Source organism: Neomonachus schauinslandi, chromosome 7, assembly GCF_002201575.2.
Source record: "Neomonachus schauinslandi chromosome 7, ASM220157v2, whole genome shotgun sequence".
In the NCBI taxonomy this organism is placed as follows: Eukaryota; Metazoa; Chordata; class Mammalia; order Carnivora; family Phocidae; genus Neomonachus; species Neomonachus schauinslandi.
This window is the reverse complement of record NC_058409.1, coordinates 91319463-91338661: the sequence shown is the minus strand read 5'-3', so window position 1 is coordinate 91338661 and position 19199 is coordinate 91319463. Positions and strand designations below refer to the sequence as shown.

Here is a 19199-nt window from a genome sequence, read left to right as displayed (position 1 = left end):
CTAAGAAGAGGACAAAGGATGTTCCCGGCAGGGAACAGCATGTGCAAAGCCGGGTCAGGGAGGAGGAGAGAGAGGGAGATTTGGAGAACTGTGGACAGTTTGGGATGAATTGATAATTTCTGAGTGAAGGAGAGATGGTAGGTGAGTACCTTTATGGCCAGACCCTGAAGGCTTTTGAATGCCATGCCAAAAAGGCTTTCTTTAGAAAAAAAATCCACTGAAGGATCTTCAAGCAGGGAAGTCACCTGATGGTAGCAGAATTTCAGACGAGAATTGACAGGGAATGGGACTGGAGGAGGGAAGCCAGGCTGGGGCAGCATCCCTTCCTTTGGGCCCCCTTCTAATGCCACCTCCTCAGAGAGGCCTTCCATGACCACCCCATCTAACATAGACCCCCTACCATTCCCTGTCCCTTTCGCTTTGTAGTTCTTCATAGCACTTATCTCTACCTGATTCTGCATCTACGTGCATATGCATTTATTTATTTTGTCTCTCCTCACTAGAACGTATGGGTTCTGGAAAGCAGAAACTCTGCCTGTTATGTTCACAACTAGAAGAACATCCGACACCCGGCAGGCTCTCAGATTGTATCCTGACTCTCTGAGAAATAGAAGACTTAGCTGTGGGCCTGTTTTTATGGGAAGCAGTAGGCAGCTCAGACTTGGGGTGGCCCTGAGGGTGGCGAGGAGCTGCTCTGAAGGTCGGTGAAGTGAGCCCCACACCTGTGATATCTGTACTCCAAGGCTCCAAAGCTACCTGACAGGCTGGTGGCCCTGCAGAACTCCGCCGACGGGTACCTGCAGAGATCCCTTCTGTATCAGCTGCTCCTAGGGCCTCGGGGCTGGTAGGTTTCTGGTGCCAGGTGCCACGTCAGCATCATCCAACACAAAATGCTGCCAGGGAGGGTGCATCTGGCTCCTGAGGGCCCTGGCTCTGAAATCCCAGATAAAGAGTATTAAGCACACATCTGTGTGCCAGGCCGAGTGCAAGGTACACTACCCATGCTAATGCCACGGAGTCGGTATTATTATCCCCATTTTACAGATGAAAAGCTGATGTTCAAGATGATTAGGTGACTTCCCAAGAGCACGGAGTAGGAATTGTCAGAGCCAAGGTACTGGAACCCACTTTTGACTCCAATACTTGTGCTCCGTTCTACTTGGCCACGTAAATTGAACTTGCTAATCCCACACGAGACCCAGCGCCCTGAATTCTGATAGCCTCACCACAGAGTCTTCTCATCTCCTTATGATCAACAGACGCTCAGCCCTTCTCATCCAGAGAGACTCCTGGTGACTCCTGAGGAAGGTGCCAAGGATCCTGGGAGGGCAGGGGCAAGTTGGTGAATGAAATGGAGCTTGTTGGGGAGAAAAAACTTTTCCTGTATCCTCTTGTGAAGGTGTGGGGAGGCCTATGAATTAAACAGACAAAAGACAGATTTAACAAGAGAAAAGACAGATTTTTATTTGCATACATATGGGAGTTCACAAAGAAATGTGGCTCAAAGAGGCAGTTAGAATTGCCGCTTCTACGCCATCTTAATACGGGAAGTGTTGGGCAGAAGGACACTTGGAGAAAACCAGTGACCTCTTAGAAGTGGGGGGCAGGAAAGAGAGAGCACTTACAAGAAAACAAATGACTTTCAGGAAAGATAAATGGGCCCTGAGGAGAACAGTTGGGAGATATGACCCTTCTTGTGACAATGCCTATTTAGGTGTGAAGTGGAAACTTCTTATCTGGGGTGATAAGAATCAATGTATCCTGGTTGTTCTGGGGGAGGAGCTTTGTGACAATTTTGAGTTCTTTTATGAAGCAATGCTTTCAGGCAGATAAGAGATTTCAGGAGCTCAAATGCTTTCTGTTCAAGATAATTTTTATTCCACTGGACCTCTTCAGAACAGTGAGAGGCCCCACTGGCCTCAAAAGCAGAGGCAACATCCGAGGATCCCTGAACTCAAGGATCCTTGGAAACTGACCCATGAAACAGTTTGACAAATAAAGGTAATGTATATAGCCTGACCCTCTGGCAATGGCATACGGGCTTGGTTTGGGTTTGGTTTTGTTTTTCTGAGCACAGGGAATATGGTAAGGCATGATCTCTTACAGTAAAGTGGTGGCAGAGGTTTGGTGAGAGAGCTTGCCCTCTTCTGGCAAATCTGTCCTACAACTGCTCTCCTGGGAATGGCTTCGCAGGGCACACAGTAAGGGGCGGGGATGGTCTGCCCTCATTAAACACGGCTTCCCTGCAGTCCAGCCCACCTTTCTCCACCTGCCCGATGGCCAACAGTGCCAGTAATTGTGTTTGTGGCTTGGGAGTGAGCTCTGAGGTCTTTAATACTTTAATACAGCTTCTGGCAGTCTTCTAAAGGTGCCAGGGACTTAGCAGCTCAAAAGAAGAGGTTGAGAGAAAAAGAACAAAGCAGTCAGGGTTGGAGAGAATGAGTGAAACCTCCCTGGCTTCTGGAATTCTCAGACTGTGGGAGTCTGGCTGAACCCCAGGGGACGTGAAGGGTCAAAGTCTATGCCAGGGTTTATGTTACTGTAGACATTATAGCTTCTAAGAGTTTGAGAGGGGGAAGCTCCTGAGTAGGCATGAGGCCAGCCCTCAGCTTCTCCCCTCATCAGGACTCATTTCCCTAAACCAGGGGGCACACCCACAGGTGTCCCCCAGCCCCCATCCTACCTCCCTGGCCCTCCTGACACATGGCCAACTCCTTGCCATCCTCTGGGGATCAGCTTCAATGTCACGTCTCAAAGGGACATTCCAGGGTCAGTCTGTCTAAGTTGGCAAGCCCCCTGTTAGACCCAAGAAGGAGTACCTGGGGAGCTGATGAGAATTCAGATTTCCTAAGCCACGCTTCTTGAGATTCCGATGCAGTAGGTCAAGAGAGGGGCCCAGGAGTGTGCATTTGTACGAAGTACTCGTGCTGAAGCTGACACAGACACGTCTGGGCAGACCACACTTTGGGACCCACTGCCCTGGCTGCATGGTCTTGCCTCCACTGCAGAGACATGGCCAAGAAAGACACATTCACCACTTGCCATTTCTTTTCCTTCCTGGTCCTTTAAGCACATAAAGTCCAAAAGTTTATGCATTGGCGTTGAGGGAGTTGTGGAGAAAGGGCGAAGGGGTGAAGGTGTGTACTTATGATTATTAGAAATTAGAAGCAAATACTAAAGTTAATAATACACTGCTGTTACCCAGCGTGCAGGTGCTGTTGTTTGCAGGCATTTGGTGGCTCAGCCGACTCACCCACTACGTGGCTAAGGTGCTGAGCTTGGTATCGGGGATGCACCGATTAATAATAGCTCAGGTTGCAGCCAGCTCAGTGGTGGAGGCAGGCAGGTCAGTGATGTGTTGAGAACAGTAAAACCCAACAAGAGCAACGTGTGAGGGCAGCTCCGGGGTGGAGAAGTCGAGTTGCCCCACAGAGGAGGCAGCATCAGAACCAGGCTTGTTCAGCTGGGGCTTACTTGGCCAGGAAGAGGGACTGGTAGAGGGCCAAGATCAGCACCAGTTAGCAATGACCACAGTGTAGAATCCATTTGGGAGCAAGCAGCAAGAGACCTGTCTGGAGAGGTGGACAGCATATTCCAAGGTTGGCCTTGACCTGCTCAGGGATTACAAATGCCAGCCCACAAGTTCCATCCAGGCCACGGCAGGGTTTTCTCTTGCCTGTCCGGGGTTTACGATTTTTAAATTGGAATGTTTTTAGGCAAAGAACTCTCCTGCTTGCCGTGGTCCCCACCATGCCTTACATCCAACCCTCTTCTTACATCACCGTCAGCTGCCCAGCCCCAAAAGGCAGTTAGGGCTGCCGCTCTTTCTAGGAGAAGGGGTTCGAAAGAGAGCAGGAATCAGAGTAGGAATTGGATCCCCTCTGGGTTTTTATGAAGATCAGCCTGGTGATACGTGGTAGACAAAATATAATTGCAAACTGAAAGAATAGCCAGGATCTTCCTCACTGGCCTGGCCCAACTGTTCCCATACTTCCTTGACTCTACACCCTCAAAATACATGTATTTATGTACTTAGAAATCACAGACATGTCTCATGTCCTAATACAGTATGGGTGTAAGTAATGACTCTGAACCCAACTCCGATGTGTGGGTTTTTTCCCCACACCAGCAAGCAATCTTCCAACACCAGCTGGGTGTCATATAATTCAACTCAATTCTGACACTATCTACTCGGAGAGAGCATCAGGTCCCACAGGTTAAGGGCTCAGTCCTCAGCCCCCGCCCCCAATTCAGATGCCAATCACAACTGCAGCTTGACACCTGTGCTTCTGACCAACTGGCTGTAGATCAGAGGTTCCAAAGACCCCCTCCTGGGGTTTGATTAATTTGCTAGAACAGCTCACAGAGCTCAGAAATATTTTACTTACTCGATGCCCGGTCTGTTATAAGGGATAGAGCTCAGGAATAGGCAGATAGAAGAGAGGCACAGGGCAAGGGATGGGGAAGGGCGCAGAGCTGCCACGCCCTCTCCATGCCCACCTCTCTCCTGCCAGCCCCACGTACGTGTTCACCAACGCAGAAGTTCTCCGAACCCCGTCCTTTTAGGATTTTATGGAGGCTTCCTTACTTAAATGCGACTGATTGAGTCATTAGCCCTCCGAGGTTGATTCAACCTCCAGCCCCTCTGCCCTCCCTAGAAATAGGGGGTGGGACTGAAAGTTCCAATCACCTGGTGGTCTTCTTTGGCCACTAGCCCCCATCCTTAGGTGACCCGGGGCATTCCAAAAGTTGCTGCATTAACATAACAAAAGATATTATCTCAAGCTCCTCACCTGGAAGATCCCCAGGGTTTCAGCTCTGTGCCAGTCATAAGGACAAAGGCCAACTACAGATTTCATATTATAAATCACAATACCACAGTTAAGACCTAGACAGAAAGAAGAATTTAAATGGATGAAATGAGGATAAAATAACACTACTTTTAATGATTTTATTTTGTTAATCATACAAAAACACCTTTTCACTGAATTATTGTGAATGCTAATGTTTTTAGTGAGTGCAATGTGGTTGATATGCTTTATTATGTGTGTGCTATCTGCATATTAACATTTTGCAGTTCAATATTTAGAAGATCTGGTTTTAAGTGCAAATTATTTTGATAGTTGATTCTTACAGCTTTCAGAGCTGAAAAAAGATACCTCAGTTAAGGTGCAGGCATCCGAATGAAAAAAGTGCTTCATTGGCTGCGCTTACTAAAATATTAATGTTTCAGTCTTTCTCACCAGTTATACGAAGGCTTTTGTTTAAATTCAGCTGGTAAATTTCCATCTTCTCTGATGTCCATCAATTGTTCTTGCAAACGTATCAATTGTGTTTTTTATAGTTTTCACCAGAAGGTTTGAAAACCACTCAAACTCTTCATTTGGAAGATGTTTAATGATGTTGGGCATTAGGTAGGCCAAGTGCTGCTGGCCTCTGCATTATTAATGCTGGAAGTAGTTTCTTCTGACGGGACTCATTTTTAAGCCATGCGTCCATTTCTTCAGGGTTTATTTAGTGAAATCAAATAATAAATCCATTTAACCTGGCCCACCTGCCCTGCAGAAAGTCAAGTTACACGGAAAGCAAAGGAGTGAGTGCCAAGCCCTCCAAGTTTAGAGCCCCTGCTTCGTCTCAGACCAGTGTGGCCGGGCTATTTGGTATGTGACCTTGGTATGTGACCTCAGATGGTCTGACTGACAGAGTAGTGAGTGGTCAGTGCCCATCCCATAGTAAATACTAGAAGATACAGTTATCTTTCCCATGTTTGAAGCCCTAGAAATTCTAATATTTTCTCCCCATACTTCAGTGGGCTCATCTTGCACACGGCCTGGTGTTTGCAGGCCTTGTTTTGGAAACCCCAGTCTCCAAGGTGAGGAGATGCAGAGGAGACAAATGAGAAGGTGTCTGGGATGGGGATCAGTCAGGTGTTGATGGGGGGCAGGGAATAAGGAGATCCAGGTGGTCTAGAGTTTCCAGCGGGGACGGCAGGTTGGGGGGCTATCAAGTCTGATGGGCAGCGTCTCCTGGGAAGCCCAGGTGCAAGGTAGTCTCGTCCCACCTTGGCCTCCCAGGCCAGAGGAAGATCCAAAGGCTGGCTCTGTCCCCTGCTTCACTTGGACTCTGTTCCTCTGTTCTGCCCCACCCCCACCCCAAATCACTGAATGGACCTGTGAGGTAAGCAGCTAACTCAAAATCCTAAGACCTGGGTTCCAGTCCATACATGGTAGCTGTGTGACTCTGGGCACAGCTTTCTCATCTGGAAAATGAGAATAAAGAAACAAACCCTGCTTGCTTCCCAGGATTATAATGCAGCTCAAATAAGACAAGACACAGGCAAATGGAAAGGCTCTGAAAACTGTAGAGCACCATATACACGTATGGCGTTATTATGATTTATTAGTATCTCGTGTGCATGGTGATCGATGCACCAAGCAAGGTGTAGTCCCTCACTCCGGCCTTTGTTTTTCTGGGACACATTCTAGGAGGGTGTGTAGCCATGTGGTGTAGGAGGTGGACACCAGGATGAGTAACCCATGGGCAGTATGTCTGCATAGCTGAACATCCTGAAATACCACTGACCTCAGGCGTCCTGAGAGTAAAGGTCACACTTGGAAGCTTGGTGCAGAGACTGTCAGGGGTTCTAGAGCCAAGGAGCAAGGCCAGGACCCCTGGAGCAGGACTTGGCTTCCATAGAAACTCCTCACTTTAAAGATAGAGATGATAAATATGATAAATTAATGATAGATATACTTAGACAGATGGAGGATTGGGCAGAGAAGTACAAACATGAGAAGATACTAACATCAGGATAAAAAGAACAACTTAGTGAGCACTTACAATGTGCCAGGTAGTTTCAGATACACCCGCACGTCTGTCATTGCCGAATTCTTCAGCAACCCTACGAGAAATCATTCCCTCCATTTGTCAGAAAAGGAAACAAGTCCAAAGAGGTTAAAGTAACTTGCCAAAAGCCACCCAGCAGGCCCGTGTTCTTTCATCTAAGTCTCGCTGTGCCTGCGTCAGAGGACACCCCACGCCCACCCCCCTACCCCCAGCTCTGTATTGTCTTTGTTACTTTTGAGCCTTTGTATTCTGTGAGCACATCTTGGAAACTCTGAGAAAAGCCACAAAGCGGTTTCCATTCATTGAGAACCTGAAACCAACTCCTCAGCCATTCTTGTTTCAGCCGCCTTCAAGGTTCCCAGGTGAAAGTGAGGAGGCCTCTCAGGAGAAATCAAAGAGCTTTCTCTTCAGGTGCACAGAAATGCTTGCAAGGCGGGCCAGGCTCTGGGGCACACTAAGGAAACTGGTTTGGAGCCTGAGGCTTCTGTGGGACACCACACGCCGACGCCCACCCGCTCCATCCTACCTCCTTTTGTTCCTTGCAGCTTCATTCCTCTCTGTCCTACCTCTCCCCTGTCTCACCACCGTCTCCCCTCCAAGACTGGCGGGGGTCTGGGCAGGGGCTTGGCCATGATGTCAGGAGGGTCAGAGTTTCCTAAGGGCTTCTTGCCACAGCCTCCACTCTCTCCTAGGCCCCTCCATCAGACTCCCTGCTCCTGGCTCTCTCAGGGTGCAAAGCCAAGTCTCCAGGAAACTCCTTGTGCCTTCCCGTGGGGCTGGAGCCAGGAGTGAGTTTCGGGGCCACTGGCTATGGTGACAGGGAGAACTTAGGGGTCTGCACACACAGTTGAAGCCCTTCTGTTAGGAAGTTCGACTGGCTATGGAGGACGGATGCCCCTAAAGGGACTTCACAGGGAGTTAAAGAACCCTCTGTGTGAGGGACAGGGATGGTGAAGGAGAAGAGATGGAGAAGTCTAGCCAGATTTTTCCCCAAGTCCCTCCCACTTCTTTCTGGGCTGGCCTCCTCAGCCTCCAGCCTCCACTCCCTTGGCCCCTGTATCTCTTTTGAAAACTTCCCAGTCTGGAAAGCATGATGGCCTCAGATCTACAAGTCTCCTTTTACATTGACTAGGCTTTCTGTTGATTCCAAAGGTGCTCTTAAAATGCCCAAGGAATCAGAATTTTAGAAATGGTCAAGTTCTAGCTTCAGGATGGGAAGCTGAAGACTAGAGAGGTAAAGTGGCTTTGCCCAAGGTCTTACATGCTGCTAAGTCCTGTTCCATGACACCAGGATAGAGGTGTCCTCGACATTCAGAGCCCTGGACTCCTCTTCCAGGCATGGTGTGGGAGGGGGCGGGGGAGTCACCCACTGTATTTGACTTTCATGGGTCTTTGACCTCAAGATTCTTCTCTGGCTGTGGTCCAGGAGTTCAGTGAGACACCAACTCACAATCAAAGCCCTGGCAACCAGTAGTCATAGCAGGAGCTGGGCGATTCCCACAGACACCCAGGACCAGGTCAGAGCTCCACCCGAGGGAGGAGCTGTGAGAGGTTCTACCTACTCGTCTGCCTAGCCGGTTTTGCAGCTCTGTCTTCCCCATGAGGAGAGCCACTCCATCAGAGAGTGGCCGTGTGTCTGCATCCAGGGGGGCAGGACTGAGGATGAGGAGATGCTCAGGGACCCAGAAGACCATGTTCTGCCCAAATGCCCAGCCTGAAGGCCTGAAGGACATGCCGTAACAGAGCGTCGGCGGCATCCTGGTAAGAAAACTGCCAGCCCCTCCAGTACTTGGAGGGAAGAAAAGGAAGGAAATGCAGACACAAACCCTGCTGGGAGTGAGGGGGAGGTGGCTGGGGCTAGAATTTGCTGAGCACCTACCTTGTACCAGGTCTCACCACGGTCTGAAGAACTATTGATTACCATCCCGTTTTATAGTGGAGGAAACTAAAGCTCAGGGAGAAAGAACGCTATTTCAGAATCAGAGGCAGAGTCGAGATTAGAGCTCCTCCTGTCTAACCTAGAGCTGCAGGTGCTCCTTCCTCTCGGCACTGCCCGCCAGGGCCCCCACACCCCACAACTTCACCTGCTGTGATTTTCGTAAGGAGGTCCCCATGGCAATAATGCTTTTCCTCACCTCGACCTAACTTGGGCTCCACTCCTGCTTCCCAACAAATGATTCTGTCTATGTGGAAGTGACAGAAGCCTGGGGAACTCTGCCTGAGTGGGAAGGAGGCTAGAGCATGACATGCTTGGGGTTCACTGTCTATGTGAGGAGATTCTGGGAATGGGAGCGGAAATGTGCACATATTGGAATTACCTCTGCTTCTCAGACCCAAACCAGAAAAGGCTGCCATCTGCCACCTGGGTGACCCTGAAGTCCTGTGCCTTGACCCTGTCCTTCCTGAGGTGATGCCAAAATGAGTTCCCTCAAAAGGACATATAGTCAGTTCCTACCCTGGGTGGCTGTGTAGGGGTATAGGAAGAGCTTGAGCTTTGGGCTCTCATGGTCAGAGTGGGATCACTGAAGTTCCCATAGAAGACGTCAAAGGGAGAGGAGAATGAAAATTAATATTTATTGAGTGCTTTCTGTTCCCATTTCCAGATAGGAAAGCCCAGACCCGAAAGGTTACCTGACTCAGATGTGTCAACCCAAACCTCATGCTTTTCTACTGGTAGAGGTGGGATCTTGGCAGAGAACCCCTCAGAGTAGGGTAAGAGTTCCTAGGCTGCCCCTACTCAGGAGCCTCTCGAGACCTTCTAAGTGCCGTGTTTCCTGCAGGTGGGAAGGGCTAGGTGCAGCTGGAATCTCCAGGTCCCCTAGAGCTGTGGGGCAACCCTCAGGGCACTCCCCTCTGGTGGCTCAGTGCATGTCTCTGCTAAATGCCATTCCCAGTGTCTGTATCAGCATTGGTGGCCGGAGCCTTCATTCAGGCAGGCAGATAACACAAGTCATCACTTGATGGTTGGTTTCTCTGCCGTGCGGGGTGAAGACCTCAGTGCAGTTGCCACTTGGGACATAGTGTGGATGCAGCACTCTATCCCAGAGGTGGGTTTGGTGTAAGAGGGACCAGAGTCAAGTGGAATCCCATTCACTTTGGGAGCTGGGGCCCTCTTCCTAGATGCAATGCAAAGAACAGGGACCTGGAAGACCTGGATTCAAATCATGGCACTTAATTGCTATGTGGCTGTGGCCAAATCCCTTCACCAATCTGAGATTCTAGAAATTCACACCTACTGAGCCCAATGGTCATGAGAATTAAATGCGATTAAGCACAAAGCACAGCACCAAGGGGGCACCCAGGGGGCTCCCTCTTCTTCTCTTTTCTTCCTTATTAAAATGAGACATGCTCAACAACCTGACCAGAGAGAGCAGGGCCACGTGCGGTCATTTTTCCAGGTCTAGTGTGGGCAAAGCTTTTCAGACACGAGATTCCTTGGAGCAGATTCAGAAGCCCAGGCCCCTAACACAGGGAAACATGATTCAATAAGGCCCTAACACAGGGAAACGTGATTTGACAGGAGTCTTGGAGCTGAAGCTAGATTGTTCTCCAACTTGCCTGATAAAATTCAATTTCCTATAGGAGGAGGAAGAATTTAGAAATATCCCAAAATGAGAATGAAGCTAATTCAGGACAGACTAGGAAGAAGTCACAGATGGCCATGGGCTAGAGGGGAGAGACAGAGAATAAGTGGGTAGGAGAGTGTTGGTGGGCAAGTCTCCCTATCTTTGCCCAGCATCCTGAGGGCCCAACCTTCCTTTGTTCACCTGGCAAATGCAAACACTGTCTTCAAGAATCTAATGAACTTCTCTATGACTTCCATCCTGGCACTGTCCCACCCTTCCCCCATGGAGTTGACCACTTGCTTCCTTTGCCCACCATGTATCCCTTTGCCTCAGCCCCTGTCATAGGACAGTCACAGAGAATGCTGTCACTTCACTGCTTACACTCCTCTCCCTCCCTAGACGGGAGCTCTGGTGTTGCCTCATACATGTCTGATTCCCAGAAGGAGCTTGTGAAGCCTTTGGAAAATTGAATGAAGGGATGGGGGGGCATGGGAGCCGCTCCCTGGACCCTGTTAAACTTGATGCCGGGGACAGGGGAATGGACAGAGACTGGGAAGATGAACTGGGAAGAAGGTTGGAATATGATCACTGGCGGATTGACAATGTTGACTTATCAAAAGATGAGAAGGACAGGGCTAAGGAAGAGAAATAGGACAGAGCGCAGAGTTCCAGGAGCTTACACATGTGCAAAGATGGTCATTACTGATTTTGTAACAGTAAAAAATGTAGAAATAACTTAGTACCATACGCAGGACGTGTGTTGTATATACTGATCTGATGAAATACCTTGAGCCATTAGAAAGAATGAGGCAGATCCGTAGGAACTAAAAACCTGGCATTGAAGAAGAGTGTGTGTCATGGGGCAGGGGTTAGAAGTGATGGGGTGAGCTTGCCTGGATTCACCTGCTCTACAACCTTGGGACTGTTTCTTATCCTCTCGAAGCCTCAGGTTTTCCATTTGTAAGTTGAGGAGAACGGTAGTAATTACCTCAATGAGCTGTTGTAAGGGTTTCTGAGGTTCTCAGCAGAGTGCAAGCATGCATTAAGTATTTAAGAAATGTTGGCTATCGTTATTAAGCAAAAAAGTAAATATCAAAAAATGCATTACTATCACCCCAACTTCACTTTTTAATTTTTTTCTTCATGCAGATATACATGCATATAAATATACAATAATATATGCATAGAAGACCCAACTGTTAAGAGACAACTGATTGAGGCATCAGACTAGAGAAAAGTGAGGGAGAGGCGCTCTTTTTACACTTTATATTTTTAGGGATATTTGGGGCTCACAGCAAAATTGAGCCTCCCCACCCCACCCCATGCACAGCCTTCCCCACTATCATATCCCCCACAGAGTGGTACATTTGTTGAATTGATGAACCTACACTGACACATCATTGGGACTTACACTTTTAATTATACATTTCTATCTTGCTTTCGTTTCTACAATGAGCGTGTATTTGTTTTCTAAGTAAAATTAATATTAGTTGATTAATGGCTAAATGGCACCTTAAGCCCCAGAATAGCTAGACTCTTGAAAGTGGCCTGGTTTGGGGCGCCTGGGTGGCTCAGTCGTTAAGCGTCTGCCTTCGGCTCAGGTCGTGATCCCAGGGTCCTGGGATCGAGCCCCGCATCGGGCTCCCTGCTCAGCAGGAGGCCTGCTTCTCCCTCTCCCACTCCCCCTGCTTGTGTTTCCTCTCTCACTGTGTCTCTCTCTGTCAAATAAATAAAATCTTTAAAAAAAAAAAAAGAAGAAAGTGGCCTGGTTCACAGAGGTTGCCACAGAGGAGGGTTGACCCACCCTGAGACTGCCTGCCTCGGCACAGGGCCTGAGCCACACCCAAGAACCCCCACTCTGCTGTCACCAGCATGATAGGTCACAGGCTCACCTGCCTGGCTGCCGGCTACTCTCTCAGGAGGACCATCTGACAGGAGCTCCCAAGCCCGAGGAGACCAGGCCCCTGGGCCATGTCTCCCTGACCATCCTCACGCATACGCGTCGCTCACTCACCCAACCGGCTGAACGGCTTCAGAGCACCCAGGGAGCAGGTCTGGGAGGCTGGGAGAACGGCCAATATCACGGGTGCAAGGCTGCCAGCCCTGGGCTCAAAGTCTCCTCTGATATTCACTAGCACAGTGACCTTTCTGTGAGCCTCTGTTTCCTCATCGCAATACGGGATTAACCCACCCGCCTCACAAAGGCACGGTGACAATGGAGTGAGGAGATCTGTGAGAAAGTATCTAATGTATTCTTTGGCACATGGAAGGTTCTTAGGATATTTGTTTGTTTATTACTGGGAAGTTTTCATTTCCTGTCTACATGACCTACTTAGGTCATGACAGGCCTAGACCCTTGGATAAATGGCATTATCAGGGTGAGTGCATAGTTGGGGGTGTCCTATCTGGCAAAGTCAGGATAAGGACAGGGAAAGGACAGTCTTGGGGCTTTCCAAATGCACAGCCCAGCATGAACTGGCTGCACTTCCGGTGCTGGTGAGCCACTCTCTAAACAAGGTGTCAGCCTTTATTTGGGTTGGATTTAAAATGTGATCCTCCAAAATGAAGTCATGCAGGCAATAGGAGCTATAACCAAATGGTGTGGAAAGACACTGCTCCCCACACATTCTGAGAAAGTACTGCGGCTGATGACCCACAGGATGGAGATGGGCTTGGAGGAGGTGAGCCCTTTGGGTCACCTCTCCCACCTTGTTTCCCCAGGCGATTTCTACTTTGGTCCCTCTCTGCGTGAGCACCTCATCAACATGAAATACAGTCTCCACTTGACCTTCATGTGTCTGAGTCTCTTCACTCCAAGGTGAGTTTGCTGCCTCACAATGACCTTGGTCCGAATTGCTTTGCATATATGCATGAAGTAGGAAGAGGGGGCAGGTCCTCCTACTTGCCAATGGCAAGATAAAGCCTATCCATCCACCTCCCTCATACACCCTGACAACACAACTTCCTGCCATATATTCTATCCGGAGACCTCAAGCTTCCAAAATGGTCATAGATGGATGAGCCCCTTGTGTTTTTTCTAAAGACACTTGAAGGGTTTCCCAAATTACCTCAACATTCTGATGTATGGCAAATGGGTAACAAAATGGAGTGGGATAGGGACATATTAACTCAGCAGCTGAAAATTAGAGATTTCCCTCTAGAAAAGTCACTGCTGGTACATGGGCACAACACATACACATACGTGCAAAGTTTATGTGTATACATGCTTATTGACACCTAAATAAGCACATGCACCAATACCCATTTTCTTTTCCAGGATATGTATCCAGGGGAATCAGTTCAACATCGAGGTCAGAAGTAACAAGCTCTCCCTGCCTGGCTTTGAGAATCTCACAGCAGGATATAACAAATTTCTCAGGCCCAATTTTGGCGGTAGGTCATCCTTTTTGTCCAGGACATCAATTCAAAAGGACAAGAACAGAGGCAATATGCAGAGGAGAGTTGCAGGAGATTTTAGTTGATTCCATTTTCTGGTCTGCAACCAGTTAAGGATGAGCAATGATGGACGAGGACAGCCAGTGGTTTTCACACTGCTTTGAAGAACATGCTTTGCCTCTCAACCTGCAGGATAAACCAATCTTCTTCCCCTCTGAGGAGGTGACCAGAGCCTCTAACAACCTCTCACACACTGTCTTCCTTCTGCCCCCACTTCCAGTGTCATTATTTAAGGAACTCACCAGGACCACACCATCTAGCCTTCCAGCTTTCAGCCTGGTCACTCAAGGCTAACCCCCAATTGTGCCACCTGGATGACCTGCCTGGGCCCTTTGCCTGCTCAGAATACCTGCCTATGTCCCAGCATCCTCAGCATAGAGTCCAGAGCCCCTTGGCACACCAGGCCTTCCCAGCCCAGCCTCTGTCTGTCTGCCAGTCTTGCCAGCCCCAACTCCTCCCACTCTGCCCTGCCAGGAGTGTGCCCCAAACACTCCCTGACCCCCTTGGCTTCCCTGGTCTCCATGCCTTTGCTGAGACAGTTTATCTGCTGAGAATGGCTTCCTTCAACTTGACTCCCTGGCAAAATGCCAATTTTTCAAGTCTGAAATCAAAGGCTTCCTCCTCTGAGAAGTCAGCCCTGATTCATTGTAGGCCCCGTCCCCATTCTTCATACTTACACTTCCAAATCATAGCCATTACAAGGCAATACCATCATTGCTGTCTCAGCTTTAGCCTGTAGCCCCGTGAGGGAGTCTTGCTTTATTTACCTCACTAACCCCAGCAGCAGCTCAGCACTTGGCATGTAACAAGCTGTCAATTGGTATTTGGTGACAGAATGAGGCAAGGAGGGAGGGAATGAGACCAATCCCATACCTCCTCATAGGGTCTCAGTCTCAAATGTAAGATTGACCAAAGTGGATTCTAGCGTTTCCTTACATAGAGCAGAAAGTGGTATCTCTACTTCTTGCCAAGTACCTTAGCTTTCTAAGCCCCCTTTCTGTGAAATGGAGATATATCTTCCACCTTATAGAGGGGACTGATTGAGATGAACTGTGTGAACATGAAGCATGGCACCTGCCACATCATCAGGGTGCATGGGTCTATTTTAATCCCCTTTCCTTCCTTCCTGCTCCTCCCCTCACATGATAAAATTCTCTGGTCAAATCTAGTATTAGTGGGTTAGTCCAGGTCCTCTGAGGAGCAGACACCAGAAGGTGATTATCCATGCAAGATATTTATTGGGGCAATATCTATGACAGAACGTGGGGTGGGAAGATAGGAAAGCTGACCATGGGGGAAGGAGAGAGGGAGGACGGGAAGGTTGGGCACAGGTGTCTTCGACTATGGTGCAGTTCTATGTGTGTTTGGAAAGGCCCTCAGGGAGACCTTGAGCCCAAGTTCCCATCAGAGGAGTCTCCCATCTCCGTGCCTTCCAGGCACAGTGTGCCTAAGTATCCCCGCCACACTCAGTCATTGGTGGGGTGCAGCCTGTGGGAAGCATGGCCTCAGAGCAAGTGTGGTAAAGGATTTCAGAGCACAGCAGCTGGGCCAATTACACCCACTTCAGTTGGAGATCAGCAAGACCATTTTCATGGCCACACAATAAAGATTTGAGGTCCTTAAGTTAACAAACCTAGGAAGGCTTCAAGCTCCCCTGGTCTTCCCAGGCCCAGCTGAACACTAATGACAAGCATATGAGTCTGTACACCCTGGTTAGGTCCAATTTCTCTGCCTCCCAAACCCCAAACAATTAGGCCAGGATACTGTCCTTCTTGTTGCCTGCTCACGGGTCGACAAGAGGCAAGGTTCTTGGGCAAAGTGCCCATTCCGAACCTGGGGTGGACCCAAGGAGTGTGAAGCCCAGATCCACCTGGGCTGAAAAGGGGGCAAGGGGTGCTTTGTCAAAAAGAGGGGAAGGCACAGGCCCCAATACCTTGGCAATCTGTCTCCTAAAGGAAGCTACATGTATGTGGCAGCCTGGAGTTCCGTGGAGGGGCCATGTTCTCTGTAATGTCTGTCCACCTGGGTTCTAGGTCCCTGAAGTTCTTAAGAGACAAGACCTCCATAAGGTTTTTCAGGGAATGAGGTAGCCAGAGCACAGGTTTGTAAGCAGGCCCTAGGAACACTGTCCAGGAACTAGTGTTGACCTCTTTCCCAGGAGGAAGCTGCCCTCTGGTGGCACAGCTCACTCTTCTAACTCAAGGGGAAGAAAGCAAGTTCTGGTCCATAAAGAAGCCAACTGAAGCAAGGCCAGGACTGGACTAGCTGGAAACAAAGGAAACAGAAAGCACAGTGGAGTGGAACTTTCGTGCGTGTTCTGTTCTCCGTGTTCCTCAGGGAGCAAATAACACTGAGCCACTGCCCACCGTGCTCCAGACATTTAAAAAGAGATCCTGTAACCTTCCCAACCCAATCCTCAAGAGTAGGCACGAGTAGCTCTCTTTCGCAGGTGAGAAACTGTAGCACAGAAAACTTTAGCAATTTGCTTAAGGTCACACAGCTACGAAGTGGTGGACATGGGATTCAAACACTCTGACTCCAAGCTCCTTTTCTTAATTTCTGCCTTGAGAGGCAGAAAGCCACTTACCACCATGCTCCTTCAGCACCTTCCAGGGTCCGTCCTCAAAGATCTCCCATTCTTCCATCAGATATTAACACCAAGTATTAGCTGAACTATTTTTAATTGCATTGGTTCTAAAGCTCCATTTCCAAATTCCCACCTATATTCTATGGCTTGTTTCCTTCAGTTAATAATTAGGTTGCTTTGTCTGATTCCTACCAAGTAGATGGTTTTAAGCTTCCTTTGAATTCCACCTCTCCTCTTCCTGGTTAATGCATTGTCACAGTCCCCTGAGGCACCCCTACTTATTTATTGCAAGTGAAAGCTATTGCAGCTATTAACCTGGTGAGTAAATTTGTTCCTTTTCCAGATTTAGCTAGGATTACGGAGGTGATAGGGAAGGGAAGGCAAATGCCATTTACTGAATCTCTATTATTACGTGACAGACACAGTCCTGGGACTTGGTACATATAATTATTTTTGAGCACCTTCTTTACATGTATTTCCTCCTGCCACCACCCTGCAAAGAAGCTGCCACTTGCTAATCTCATTTACCCTCTCCATGACACTATGATGTTGTTAGTATTATCTCTACTCACAGGTGAGAAAAAAGGTAGTTCTGAAAGATTCAGTAACTTTTCCCAGCTGTGAACTCACCTGTTTCTCACCCCTGGGCTTTTCTTTCACATCTCCAGTCTGAGGAGAAGCAGACTGCCTTGGCCTGGCTTCTGAGAATGGGCTCCAAGACCTCTGTCTCAAGAGCTAAGACCGGCACTCTCAGGAGTTTGGCCTGAGGCCCAGTATCTGTATACCAGATCACAGGGGGAAGGTTCTGGAATTCTAAATAGTTTAGGCTTTCTGGAGAGTAAAGGAAGAGGAGGAAAGTGTCAGGAGGTGAACAAGAGCTCAACCATGAGCACTCTTGAATGCCATCTTGTGGTAAATTTACTTAGTTGAGGGGAGGAAAAAAAGATCTCTGTGCACAAATTTCCAAATCTCATACTACATCTCTAAATAATTTGTCTCTTGCAAGTACCAATGGAAAAATCCTCCAAGTAAGAAGTAACAAATACCACTATATCCTTTAAAATATGCACTCATGAACACAGCGTGGTCTCTCTTACATATTAAGCTATTTATATATTTGTGCATTTTTTATACAAAAATTTTTCATACTTTTTTTTCATTCTACACAGTGGTTCCTCCTGACAAGGGGAGGATAGAAATTTACCTTTCACTTTATGTACTTCTAGAGTGGCTAAAATTTTCCAATAGGCCAGTGTTACTTTTGTGTTTTCTAATTTTTAAAACATTGTGCTAATGTAGTGTGGTTGTGTTTCTATATAAGTCCTTCTGGTGTTTTCTTCATTCTTAGGAGAACCAGTTCTGATAGCACTGACTCTGGACATTGCAAGTATTTCTAGTATTTCAGAGAGTAACATGGTAAGTGTGGCCCCTTCATCTTCCACCTGAGGTGTCCTTCTTGTGTTTTATGGGGATGCACTTTCTAGCTACTCAAAAACAGAACAGAGACCCACAGCCCCTATGCCCTTGGAATGGCAGAAGCTGGAGACCTATCCCAAAACTCAAGGCAGTGGAAGATTCTTGTAAAACAGATCTTCTGAGTATCAGGAGGAAAGTGGATTCAAGGGCCAGGAGGGAAAAGATGAGGGAGTGGAGTGGGTGCATTTGGTGGGGATAAAAACCTGGGGGAGAAAGAAAGTGCAGTGGGGAAGCCTGAACATCATGTGGATCCTCCCAGAGCAGAAGAGAAGCTAAGCTGATGAAAACTGACAATCACATAGCTGCTTTCCACCATCCTCTCACTTAAGAGAACTCATTAAAGATGAAGTGATATTAAAGGCAGGTTGCCAAGAGGGCCAGCTGTGCATTCCGGGTAAATGCTGGACAACCTAAGCACTCGGCTCTCACCAAAACCTTCGACAACTCGGTGGGGCCTTTGGGACGGAGGACAAGCAAGTTAAGGCCCTGAACATGCTCCTGTGGGCCTCCCTTTTGGCAGTGAGAGTTATTGTCTAGAATAAATAAGGTGCTGTGTGCTCTTATTGCTACAGGCCCCTCACCCAAGAATAAGACTTTGTTCACCAATGTCTATTATAGTCTGTACTCTTGACCTAAGTAGAGGTGGGAAGGGGAATAAGACTTCACCCCTTTCCTTCCATTTTCAAACTCTTTCTCCCCTGCCCCCCGCTCCCCCTTCCATCCATTTCCACTACCTGGCTTCCCCCTCAGGACTACACAGCCACCATATACCTCAGACAGCGCTGGACGGACCAGCGGCTGGTTTTTGAAGGCAACAAGAGCTTCACTCTGGATGCGCGCCTCGTGGAGTTCCTCTGGGTGCCAGACACTTACATTGTGGAATCCAAGAAGTCTTTCCTCCACGAAGTCACTGTGGGAAACAGGCTCATCCGCCTCTTCTCCAATGGCACAGTCCTGTATGCTCTCAGGTGATTGGGTCCGTACCACCTCAGGGCTGAATGGGGAAATGGCTGGAAGGAAAGGCATAAAATACATCCTGGGTAGTTCTGACCAGCACTCAAATAAGCGCCCTGAGGTCCCGCCCTTCTCATGCTCCTGCCTTCCTAGATTCTTGTCTCGGTAGTAGAAGGGCCCTCCTTCGGTTCAGTTTGGCTCAACAAGCAGCTACTGAATGTCTGCTCTGTGCCAGGCCCCACAATGGACACTTAGAATACAGAGCCGAATGAGACATTGTCCTGATGCAGATGGATAAGCAAAGAAAGTCCAGA

The 19199-nt window shown here is 48.4% G+C and overlaps 1 protein-coding gene across 2 annotated transcripts in view; it reads left to right on the top strand.

The window, feature by feature from the left end:
• Positions 1 to 8448: 8448 nt before the first annotated feature.
• The window catches only part of LOC110590421 (gamma-aminobutyric acid type A receptor subunit pi), a 29112-nt gene continuing 18361 nt past the window's right edge, over positions 8449 to 19199 (top strand). The window contains exons 1-5 of one of the 2 annotated variants that reach the window (XM_021701216.1): positions 8449 to 8607; positions 13134 to 13230; positions 13690 to 13805; positions 17804 to 17871; positions 18682 to 18899. In XM_021701216.1, coding sequence (XP_021556891.1) covers positions 13178 to 13230; positions 13690 to 13805; positions 17804 to 17871; positions 18682 to 18899 — 455 coding nt within the window. In that variant the 5' untranslated portion in view covers positions 8449 to 8607; positions 13134 to 13177. Of the gene's footprint in view, positions 8608 to 9490; positions 9559 to 13133; positions 13231 to 13689; positions 13806 to 17803; positions 17872 to 18681; positions 18900 to 19199 lie in introns of those variants that run through there. The other variant, XM_021701222.1, reaches the window with a different exon arrangement.